This window comes from Malaclemys terrapin, chromosome 17 (genome assembly GCF_027887155.1).
Source record: "Malaclemys terrapin pileata isolate rMalTer1 chromosome 17, rMalTer1.hap1, whole genome shotgun sequence".
NCBI lineage: Eukaryota > Metazoa > Chordata > Testudines > Emydidae > Malaclemys > Malaclemys terrapin.
Window position 1 is genome coordinate 10,296,178 of NC_071521.1, and position 12,622 is coordinate 10,308,799.

The 12,622-nt window shown below is 37.1% G+C and overlaps 1 protein-coding gene across 2 annotated transcripts in view; it reads left to right on the plus strand.

Annotated features, from left to right (window-relative positions):
- Window positions 1-12,622, plus strand: part of SETX (senataxin) — a 49,507-nt gene that overhangs the window by 13,161 nt on the left and 23,724 nt on the right. For both annotated transcript variants that reach the window (XM_054007101.1, XM_054007102.1), the window contains exons 7-11: window positions 1,609-1,780; window positions 3,718-3,808; window positions 4,843-9,510; window positions 10,617-10,719; window positions 11,487-11,663. In XM_054007101.1, coding sequence (XP_053863076.1) covers window positions 1,609-1,780; window positions 3,718-3,808; window positions 4,843-9,510; window positions 10,617-10,719; window positions 11,487-11,663 — 5,211 coding nt within the window. The remainder of the gene's footprint in view (window positions 1-1,608; window positions 1,781-3,717; window positions 3,809-4,842; window positions 9,511-10,616; window positions 10,720-11,486; window positions 11,664-12,622) is intronic.

Below are 12,622 nucleotides of genomic sequence, written 5' to 3' on the forward strand. Positions count from 1 at the left end.
TGCATCTAAACATCTAAAAATTTTTGCTTTGTCAGTCCATAAAAATTCAGCCTTTTACCATCAAAAATTAGTGCTAGTCTTTTGGGGTAAAAAAAAAAATGCTTAAATACCAATATAATTTAATTACTTTTTAAATTGTGTTCTGCCCCCCTCGTTAGTGTTACGTGAGCTACAACTCGAAAAATAGAGGCTCTGTCCTGAGTATAAAATTTTCTTTTACTTTAACCACTTCAGGGAAATTGAGCTATAGCATTATCAGAACTAAAGGTGATAATTAAGGTCTGGGATTTCTGCAGACAAAGAATCTTGTTTACAGTCAGTTTTTTTATTGGCAGAGTAATTTATATCCCAGTTCTCTAGTTTTTAATGCAAGAGTTTTTTTTAAAAAACTCAGAATTCTTCTACAGAAGCATATGTTTTCTTGAGTCAGTGAACTTCTAGCAAATGTGCATTTATCTATAGCAGATTGAAGCTTCATTTTTTTTTAGCTGATGTCTGTACTTTATACAAATTCCTCAGTTTCAGTTACTGTGGGAAAAGAATTCCAAAATATCATCTAGAGATATCGGATTCTGACTCTTAACTGCTTTCTTAGTGAAACCAGAATGGAATGCTGAGAATGAGTTACTCTGTGCTGGCCACTCAAAATGCTGTCATTTTCTGTACCAGAAGAGAAGATGCCGATTTAAAAAAACAACCACCACCCTATATATCTTTGTAGCTGAATCTTCTTAGGTACTTTTCTCCATTGAATCATTAAAAAATTTCTGAACTGCAGAAGTCTAAACAGAAGATTCTTTTGAACAAATCAGTTGACAAAGCTGTAAGATTGAGAGATTCTTCCCTGCCTAGCCCTGTGCTCTCCACACAAATACCCGTAAATAACAATAATAAACACTTCTACCAAATCTTTTTATCTTTTCAGATTTTATTGTGTTTAAAGGCAAGAGGGGAAAAATTAAATTTCTCATCTTGTTCACTTCCTCTAGGGAGGGGGCGCCTAGCCACACTAATGGTTAGGCAGGGGAAGCCGGCGCAACAGAAGGACACAGTGGCTGCAAAAGCTGAAATGTGAAATAATTGAAGAAAAATAGAGCTCTTTTTCAGACATAACTCTCCTTCCCTGGGCAGCTATACGAGGCATAATAACTCGTCTCAATAATATACCTCTTACCCGTGCCCACTAAAATATCAGCAGCCAAAACAAAAAGGGCAAAAGGTAGGAATGACATAGCTTTGCAGTGAGGGGAAACTTTAAAAATGATCATCCATTTTACACCTTCCTGTCTCTTGCTCCTCCAGGTTACTACTACTTATAGAGGGAAAGCGTGACTGGTCTCAGACCTTAGGAGCCACACTGGCTTTGCAGATGAGGGGAATTTTTAAATTATTCCCCTCCCCTCTTCCTCTGGGTCTTTAAAAAATGCCTTTCTTTTTTTTAAGGCTTAAACATTTTTTTTAAAAGTTATAATTCACCTTTGTTTCAATGTTTAAACTAATAAAAACACTGAAATGCAGAATTAAATTTACTTTGTATTCAGCTAGCAGTAGGAAAGCGTAGGACACTTCCCCCTCAACTCCTCGTGATCTTAGACTGTTCTATTTCAGATGAAAGCATTGATCCCTTCTGGCCAGCGCTGCACTGTTTCATGGTGATTTTGGATCAGCTCGGGTCTAAAGTGTGGGGTCAACTCATCGATCCAGTCCAGGCCTTTCAAACCATTATCAACAATGTCAGCTACAACAATGAAATAAAAAATATACGCAATAGTTCAAGGAGGTGAGTTCAAGTTTTAAAAATATAGCTTCGGTAGCTTCTAGCCCTGACCTCAATGCTATAATAGATGTTGGGGAAATGGCCAGGAACAAAATAAAATAAGTGCAGCATTACCAACTCTAAGTGATCAAAACTCATGATGCAGCCCCCCACCACCCAAATCATAAAATTTGAATTAAAACTTGGGAGTTTTTACAAAATAATAAATGCTGTGTTCTCTTTATTTGCATTCTGTTTTTTTAACCTTTTGGATTCATGTTTTCAAGACTTTCTCTGCAGCCATGAAAGCTAGAAACTTTGTATTTAAAAAGAAGAACAGGAGTACTTGTGGCACCTTAGAGACTAACACATTTATTAGAGCATAAGCTTTCGTGGAAGTGGGCTGTAGTCCACGAAAGCTTATGCTCTAATAAATGTGTTAGTCTCTAAGGTGCCACAAGTACTCCTGTTCTTCTTTTTGCGGATACAGACTAACACGGCTGCTACTCTGAAACCTTTGTTTTTAAAGTAATGCTGAGACTTGCATGTAATCACATGACTTGAGCTGCAGCTTTCATAAAAACAGCCAGTTATCCTGAGGGTTGGCAAGCCCGCAAATGAGACATTACAACTACAACTTTTAATTGTGTTTTCGGTTAACTTTTAACTTACTGGCAAATCATATATACAGTCTTCTGAATATTTATCGACATCAAGAAAATCTCATCAAGGGTCTTCCCATGTTTTATTCCTTTTCTGGATATAATGCTTCCACTAGAGATGGTAAAACAAGAGGAAAAAATTATGTTTAAAAACGTAACGTATGTCAGACTTCTTAGAGGAAGTGTTTCAAAGCAGATAGGCATCAAATGGCTTCTGGAAGCTTTTGGTATTCCCAAATTTACAATTGAAATTTAACATCGTGTTTGAGACACATCTTTTAAGAGTAACCATATATTAGACATTCAAAATTAAGCAACCAGCAGACTAGCTAAGTTACTCATTCAATGGAAAAGTAATCTGTTAGTAAACAGCTATCCGGTTGTGGAAGTGGATTCTCTGTGCAGAGAAATTTGGAAAGCATAGTTGGACTCCACCTTTTAAACAGTCTTTTTTACGGTACACAGTTGTTTTAAGAGGATACTAGCAGGTCCTTCAGCCCCAGATTTAGGCTTTGTAAACCTTTTTCTCTTAATTACAAAACCTTAAATTAAACCTTTCCATAAAAACATTCTTCAAAAAGTGGCAATTGGGTGGGGGATGTAGGACTTAAACATTCTTCTGGGATGGTCTACAGGCCAAATTGCCACATTATCCTATTGAAGGAAAACTAGTCAGTAGAAACTTCAGTCTTTTTTCATTATCCTTAATGAGTGAAGTGAAAAAGTAAATGGCATAAATAGGTAAATTCAATTATTAAAACTGAGAATTTTTAAACACCGAAGCAGCTGTTAGTAATATTGCGGACAATCACAGTTAAACAAGGTGTTTATGCAAATACTTATTACGTTATATTTCTTCCTAGTATATGTTAAATCCTCAACTCATTAGTCAAATCTGTCACTTAGTAGTAAGATCTCTCTGAAGCTGGTACCTTTCTTTTATGCAGTTTCTTTAAAGCACCTACTTGGGTTGCCAACCCTCCAGGATTGTTCTGGAATTTCCAGGAATTAAAGATTAATCTTTAATTAAAGATTGTCATTGTGATGAAACTTCCAGGAATACGTCCAAGCAAAATTGACAACCCTATCTACCACACTTGTGGGCACCATAAAATGATAGAACTAGAACAAACTTACACATTCTCACGTACCATATTAATGTTTTCAGACACATTTGATCACTTGCATCAGTTAGTAGTAAAATGTGGCATCTGAAACTGTGAAATCTTCTGACTTTTATTTCACTTAGTTCATGAATAATTTGCATGTCTTGGATCAACTTGTATTTCTTTTCTTTAGGACTAAATCTGAACCAGAGTCAAACTATGAGGAGGAAATGGTTTCTTGCAGCCAGATTGTGTATAATTACAATACAGAAAAGCCCAAAAAGGTAAATAATAAAAAAAAAGCTTTGCATTTATTTTCTCTGCTAGTTTTCTGATTCATTTATTAAAGCACACTCAACTTAAATCATACTTAGTGTTCTTGGGTAGGTTTCTTTTCAGATAAATTATTTTTCTCTATTTGTAATTTGTGTGCACTGGATAAAAGTTGGTCTCTAGTCACATTCACTGTTTACCCTGTATAGTCTGTCATTTTTCTTCCTGTTTGTGTGGATCTTTCGTGGAGCAATGGAGGAGAGAGAAACATTTTATAAAATGGGCATCTGTTGTGGTAAAACAAAAATTGGCAGAGGAACCAGGAGACAGGTGTTTGTACCTGAAAATACTTTTAACCCATTTTTAAGTTTCCTAGATTTTTATTTGACAGTGTCCCTTTTATATCCTTTTTGTTGGTTTATGGATATTTTTAAACTACTGTGCTAACTATGTAATATTGAAGTGACATGCCATTAAACGTTTGATCTACTGAATACTTTGGACCCATACATAACTTACTTTTTTTTAACTGTTTCTGTTTATAAGAAACACACTTGCATCATAACTGTCTCTCAACTTTTGTCTTTTAAGCAAACGTGCTATGTCTATCTGATGATACCAAAATAGTGCAGAGTCTCTAAACATTTAAAATAAAATACATTTGACCCTTTGACATGGAAACTGCTACATGCTACATACTGTGACTGGTGCTTCGGTTTTTTAAATGACTAAGTGAACTGTTTTCAATATTTTAATCTCATGGTTTATTCTTTGGGACTAGGAGAAGTTCCTTATGTATGGTAGAGTTTGGTCTTGTTTAGACTGTAGAGGTAAACTGGTTAGTAACGGATTTCTAGGATGCAACTGAACTGCTGTATCAAATCAGTGCCCGTAAATAATAAACAAGCACTATTTGTAGGGGTGGAAGCTAAAAAACTTTTGACTGAGAATATTGTTTGGTAAATCAAAGAAATCCAAATGAATAATAAGAGTGATATTGTGCACAATACCTAATGAATAGTTGATTTGTCTTTTTCTATTTCAGGATACTGGATGGAAGACAGCCATTTGTCCAGATTATTGCCCCAACATGTATGAAGATATGCAGACATTGGCTAATGTGCTTCAATCTGATATTGGCCAAGATATGCGTGTCCATAATAGCACATTTCTATGGTTTATTCCTTTTGTTCAGTCCCTAATGGACCTCAAGGACTTGGGCGTGGCTTATATAGTAGAGGTCATTCACCATCTGTGCTCGGAAATCAAAGGCTTTCTCAGTGAAAGAGTCCAGCAATGTGACAAAGTTTCTGAATTTTTCATCCTGATTCTGGTGTCAGTTGTTGAACTACACAGAAATAAAAAGTGCCTTCATTTGCTGTGGATTAGCTCTCAGGAATGGGTGGAAGCAGTAGTGAAATGTGCTAACCTTCCAACCATAGCATTTACGCGCTGCTCTGAAAAAGCACCTGGAAACTGTCCTAAAGTTACATCAGCAATATCTTCACAGGCTTCTAACTCTGTACAGCATGCTTGCGTGCAGTTGATACGCAGCCTTCTTCGAGAAGGCTACCAGTTAGGGCAACAAACTGTTTGCAAGCAGTTTCTAGATAAACTCAATCTGCTTTTGCGGGGAAACTTACCTCTGGGTTGGCAGCTGAAGAACCGGGAAATTCAGGAATTACAAATGTGTTTAAAGCAGGTAATAAGAAGTATAAAGGACAGATCATCAAATGCTTCCATACCTGTGGAAAATAGCGTGATTTGTACAAATTTGTCCACAATTCCTATAAAGCAAGAAAAAGGGACAGCCAGTGATAAGTGTCAGATGAATATACAACACGGAGATAGCCTCAGTCCCCCATTTTCTTTAGCATCTGGGAGCGATGAGGCTTGTCAAGAGAGTTCTTCCCCTAGAAGAAGAGGCATTGGGGAAGAGGAATATAGGGAAATGTCTTTTAACAATAGAAAATTATGTGTAACTGCAGAATGCCTTTTGACAGATATTAAAAAAGAACCTCATGATAGGTTATTTCAGGAATGTGAACATCCCGATAGCTCTGGAGCAACAAAAATACACAAGAATACCCATAAAAATGGAAACAACTACCAAGTGCAGGGGAACCAAAATAAGAATAACTCCTTACTTAAACAGTGCTTCAATACAAGTCCTCAAGTCTCTGATTTCAAAAGTCATGCTATATTGGAAAGAGACGAAACAGAAGTGAGGATGCCAGAGTGTCTGAGTGCTCAGTCTTGTTCCAGTTCTCATGAAGACACTCACAGCTCAAATGGAAAAGATGGAAATGGCTCCCCTAATTCCTGTTCAAAGTTTAAGATAGATCCTAATAAAATCACAAATTTGAAAACCCAGGTACAGAATGCTGGTTGGACCACAAAACTACTACAGTTAATGAAGCAATCCGCTTCAAATTCAGAAATAGACCAACAACAGTCTCACTCTGAGTCTCTCTATACAAGTAAAGATGGCAGCAGAGATCAGGAAGCGAATATTTTGAGTGAAGGTGAAACCTCAGTTAACTTTAATACTTCAAATGGTTCTGAAAATAAACAGGAGAACAGCATGAACAGTACTTTTCAAATCAAGCTGCTCTCTCTTAAGCAGGAATCAAATGATACCAAGGCAGATTATTCAAATTCCTTTAAAAAAGAGGCTGGCTTGGAAGAAAGTGAAAGTGGCGATGAAGACGACAATATTCCACTTGCTACGTTTAAACGTTATTTAAAGAAAAAGAGATCCTTTTCAAGAAGATCGAGTTCTTTGCGAAAGCCATTACTGAATAAAGACCTTAACACAGAGATACCAGATCAAGGGCAATCTAATACTGGCAGTTTATGCCCAAAGAGAAGTGACCTCAAAGATCAAAAAGTGAGCATGCAACGTACGGATGAAACTTCAGCAAATTTTAACATTCCATCTAGTTCTGAAAATAAAGGGGAGATACCTAGGAATGCTCCTCTAATCAGTCCGCCCTTGATTAAGCACGAATCAACTGACAGACTGTTAGATTTTTCAAGATATTATAAAGAAGAAGGTGATTCAGAGGAAAAAATAAATATTGAAGATAATGCAGAAATTGCAAGTGATTTGGTAAAAAAGAAATCTGGAGCTAGCCCCTTAACAGACTCTCAGATTGATAGAGACCTTGATAAATTATCCTTAGCTGCTTATGCCAAAGGTGTCAATTTTCCTGTTGCCTCAAGCCAAGAACACTCAATACATCGGTGTGACATTAAAAGGAAAGTAAAAGGTGCTGTTAGATCATCCACAAAGGGCCAAAGTAATGAGTCCTCTTCTGATACAGATTGTCCCAACAATGAAGTCATTGTCATTTCAGATTCCTCTTCTGATGAGGAAAAAAAGTTGGGTATTAAGAAGCCAGTAAAAAAAGAGGTGTGTGTATGTCCAGAAAAACAACCTTTAACATCTGGCTATGTTTCTGATAGTGCAAACAAAAAAGAGCAATTGAAGACTCATAGCTCCCCGTTGCCGTGTGAGGAACATAATTCTCAGTTTTTTGAGTTTGAAACTGAAGATGATGTCTTTTCAGTCTGGCAAGATTCTCAGATAAACGATGAAGAAGTGAATCAGGCACAGGAACAAGACTCTAACTTGACATCAACAAGTACTCCAGATAGTTTTGAGTTGGCAGATCGTACAAATGACTGGGGTTATGATACAGATTACATCAGTGATGATGTCATTGAAAAAGCAGAAGAGATTGTTGAAAGGCAGGTAGATTCTCTCTCTCATAAGAAAGTTAGTAAAACTGGCACAAAATCTGAGGCACCTTTTCAAGAGCCTGCTATCAAGGGAAATGCAACTGCTCAGTCTGAGAATTTTACTCAGCCAGATGCTGTTGCTAAAGACCATGCCAAAAACACAGGCTTGATGGAGCCCAGAGCATCTACATCTAGTGTATCATTAGCTTCAAAGTTGATTATTAAAAAAAGCACTTTAAGCCCAGGCAGAAGTTTAGCAAAATCCAAGATGGTAAGAACTGCTCTTAGAAGTCCCAGAAAAATGAGCCTTAAAACTGTACAAAACAAAAAACTTGCTCAAACTAGTTCTAGAAATACTGAGCTTCGCAGATCAACCCCTGCTGTAGTTCCTCCAAAGAAAGTTCGCCAATGTCCTGAGCCAACTTTAACTGTGGAAAAACTTGGCCTAAAAAAGGCCCCCCGCAAAGCATTTGAGTTATCCCAGCGATCCTTAGATAGTCTGGCTGAATTGCGCAGCTATGGGAAAGCTGCTGGGGCAGTTCAGACTCCACAGAAACAAAAAACTAAATTAATTGCTCCACAGAATCTAGTTATAAAACATAATAGAAAAATGTTAGCCTGCCAAGATCTTCAGTTTTTAAGGCAGATAAGACCCACACAAGTGGGGAGAGGGAAAAATCAGGTAGGAAGTTCTGAGGACAGAAGCAAAAAAATAACTAAAAAGTCTGATCCAAGGCATCCTATACAACAGCCGGTGGCTTTTGACCCAGTATCTGCTGCAGGAACTAGTGAAAAACAAAAAGAGAGGAGAGCAGAGCAGATATGCTATCCCTCAAGCAATGGTGGAAAAAAGGTGAGAAAAAGCTTCTCATCTGAGAGAGAGGAAGTCCAAACCACACATATGGATAAAATGACGCCACATGCTTCTAAGGAATCTAACATGAAAATAGAAGAAAACAATATGGCAGGTCCTGCATTACAGATCGAATCATGTTTTTCTTCATCTTTAACTGGAGACTACAAAAATGAACCTGCAGAGAGAGAATATGTTGTCCCTCTGGTTTCCCCATCTACGCCTCACTTTGAGGGGGCATCTCTGAAAGAGAGCAAGCCTACATTAAATGAAAACAGTGATGAAGATGATTTATTTTTAACTCAGTTAGATCCTGTGGATATGGAAATGTGTTCACAGATGGAAAATATTGGCGATATTATAATAGCTAGTGAAAAAGAGCCACTAGACACGAAAGTTGATGCTGCTGAAAGTCTGCTGCAGAATGAGCCCTTAGGTATTTTGAAGTGTAAATGCAAAGATTGTACAGAACAGGTGGAAAAGGCAGGGGAGTACTGTAGTAAGCATTCTGCCACCAGTGCTTCAGATCATCTCTTTATCAAGCCAAGTTTACCACCACCTAAGCCTGAAAAACCTTCCACTACTAAACATTTCAGCTCAAATAGCTCTTCACGGAGTGACATCCTCACCAAGGATTTTGAAAATAATTCAAAGCGCTCATTGCCGTCAAAAGCCAAGTCAAAAGTGGTAAAATCCAGTGTCTCCAAGACAGGGAATCCAAAAGCTGTATCATCAGAGAACCAGATATTCAAGATCCCAAGTTTCAGCAGTAGTCTTCAGTCCCAGAGTTCCAGCAATGTTCTCCGGCCCCAGAACATGCAGACAAACAGTACTTCACGTTTTCCCAACAGGTCTGCCTCGGGGGCTCATTCAGGGCAAGAAAGAGGTCTCCCTTCCTTTCCACAAGCAAATGCTCTTGTCACTCAACAGCGTGATCATAGTATTTTTGTTACAGAGGTCCTGAAATGGAACTATGAAATGTTTGTCAGCTTGAGCCAGTTTGGACTTCCATATAATCTTCAATCCATTATGGTCTCTGTTCCTGTCAAATTTCATGGATACAATGACTATTTTAATACATTTTTCCCCTTGATGATGCTAAACGCCTTTGAAACAGTAAGTAACGTACCTGCTTTTTTTATGAAACTGTTACCATTTTAAGTTTGTTTTCATCAAGCATAGAAAATTTTAGGAAGAGCTAAAAAGTGCTAGGTACCTGCTCATCTTAACTTCTGAAAATGTTATTGTGCCTTGATTTAAAAAAAAAAATCTTAATATTTGTACATCTCTGGGAAGGACAGGGTTAGAGGTTAAAATGTTATAGATTAATTTAGTGCTCAAAACAATGACAGCCCATGAGCACTGTTGCCATGCCTTCTTCGCTCCCATCCACTACAACTGAGCTCTTTCAGTGCACTTTAAAAAGGCCACCTGCAAAGGGGAAAAATTGGGTTTGTGCTCCTTTTTCTTCATAGTGTATAAAGAAGGCCTAAAAGGGAAAATCTCAATGTCTTTTTACAATAAAAAGTCAGGTCTTGGCTATTTTGTTTTCCAAAATATATTAAGAATGAATAGATCAGTCAGGCTTCTGACATCAAGAAACTTTGCAAAAGAGATCCAATTGATATGGGAAATGATCTTATTTCAGACTGCTTAAAACTTTAACCTCAGTGTAACATGAACACTTGCTGGAAAAGTGTTCTGCTAAAGGTACAATATCCCTGCTCCTTCAATTAAGGAAGAGCTCTGTGTAAGCTTGAAAGCTTGTCTCTTTCACCAACAAAAGTTAGTCCAATAAAAATTATTACCTCACTCACCTTGTCCCTTCACTTAGTCTGAGAGTGCTTCAAGCCTCACCTCTGCATCCTCCAAAAAGTCCTCCAGCAGAAACAGGGCAGATAAGACTTGCCATTCCTGATATTTCGAAGGTTAAAAAAAACAGAAAAATTGTTTTTGGAGCGGATTGGTAAGAAAATCCCTTTCAGGCTTCTTTCTTTATTGTTTGCACAAATATTAAATGTTGTTCCATTTTGAAGGTCACCTTATATTTTGACCTGCAACAGTACCATCTGTTTCACTTCATTTCTGCCAGTTCACTTCAGTACTGGTGCTCTTTGCTAGTCGTGACAAATCATGATGTAATTTTAGAACATGTAATTTATCCTTATGAAAAACAGCCTCCTAAAATATTTTCATATAACTTCCACTTTTATTACGTGCAGGTTGCACAGGAATGGATACAAAACCAGAAAACAAGAGAGAAAAATAGTTATCATTTGCACTTACAAAATTTCTGTGCTGACTTGAATCGAGCAGATTTTACAGGTGAGTATTTATGAAAACATCCAGTTTTCTGGGGAAATAGGCAAAAAATACAATGAATTGAATTAATGAATTAAAACTGAATGGTAGAAATAGGTGTAGGAGATGCACAAAGCTGAGTACTCAAATTTATGATGTGGTTACAGGTCAAGCCTGAAGCTTAGTTACAAATACAGTGATGAGCTTGGTATAAATGCATAGACAGAAAGGTACCTTATTGCCAATCTAGAGAAAACGTATAGTGCTAGTTGAATATGGCACAACTATTACTCCTAATTGTGTAGGAGCAGTTTGCATGTGACATCCAGAATGCCCAAATTTATAAGACTTTTCCATTGTTTATTTGAAAAGGGTACAAAATATGTGTTGGTGAAAAGTACCCCTTGCAAGGAATTCATGCTTCAAAATTGCTCACTATGCGAAGCTGTTTTCTAAATATTTTAATATATCAGATCTGACCCATTTAGAAAAGTTTGATGACAAATTTCCTGGAAAAGGAGATGGGATTGAAGTAGCTTTTTGGCTTATTTTGGTTTCATGTATCTGATCTGAGTTCAAGATTGGTAACCAGGAACTCTTGAGTTATAATCCTGCTTCTTGCATGGATTCCTTGAGCAGGTCACACACTGTAAAGTCTGCATTTCTGTAACTTTTAACCATTTTAAAACTTAGATGCATATTTCAGAAGTGCCTGCAATAAATGAATAATGCAGTGGTTACCCAAATACGGCTGGCTGTGCCTATTTTAATTTTTACATTGTTCCCGGTAGCATGCATTCGGGAAAGTGATCTGGCAAAACAGCTTCATCCAAAGGAGGACGACTTGATCTTTTTGGTGGTGCCTGAAAAACAAAACACCTTTGCAGAAGAAAGCGAGATGGAGAGCCATCTAGTGTATCATGTTGGTTTTGTGACCCGCTTCTCCCGTGCATCACTCCGTGAAACAAGTAAGTAAAAGTTGTAGAGAGAAGTTATAGTATTAGTCCACTAGGATAGGAGCTGGTTCTTTTTGCATGATGACACCATATCCTTATATTCCCTCCAAAGTCATATTTCTCTAAATCCATTCTAATTGGTACATTTCTAACTTATTTTATTTGTGTTTATTATTTCCTTTTCACTGCTTGTCTTCAGTGGCTAGCTTAGCAAGAGTTTCTGCAACAAATCTATTGTCTAATCATCTGAATATAGAATTGAGAACCCTTTTAATCTCCAAACAAATATTTCTTGTAAAGGTTATAACAGTGCCACTGTTAGTATTTGATCAGACCTTTCATATTCATAGTTCCAAAATTAAAATGTTACCTTTATTTGGGCCTGTCCCTTAATTTAGAGTTTCCAAAGTGTTGTTAATTAATCAAGAATTAACAATTTGTCAATCAATAACCAATAATAAAAAAAAACAGTGATTTTGTTTAGTGAGGGGGGTTCCCTTGAGTCCGGGTTAGTTTAATAATAACAAACCTTGGATAAGTCAGCTTGATTGGATTTATTAACACTTAGTAAACACAGCACATACACTGAGAGAAATAGTTACCAACAGCGGTGAAAGACCTTTCCCTAAATTTCCCTGACAGCGTGCATTTCTCCTGATTTCTAAGGGCAATTATTTTTGCTCTTATCGTGTATCATTCTGGTCCTTATGTATTACCTCTTTTTGGTACAAACTTCTTATTTTGGATATTTCCAAGATTCCCCATAACATTGCAACTTTTGAACTGTCTCCACATCTGTTGGCTAGTCATTTTTTATGCCCTTTTTTAGACATTTATTTGTTTTGTGTCTTTCAGGTAGTACATTGATAAAATACCTCCGACAACCATTTTCAAAATATTCTAAGGGTTACTGCTCAGTAAAATTCCACTCTGTAAAGTTAGCTTCATCTTCCCTGTAAAACATCATGGGA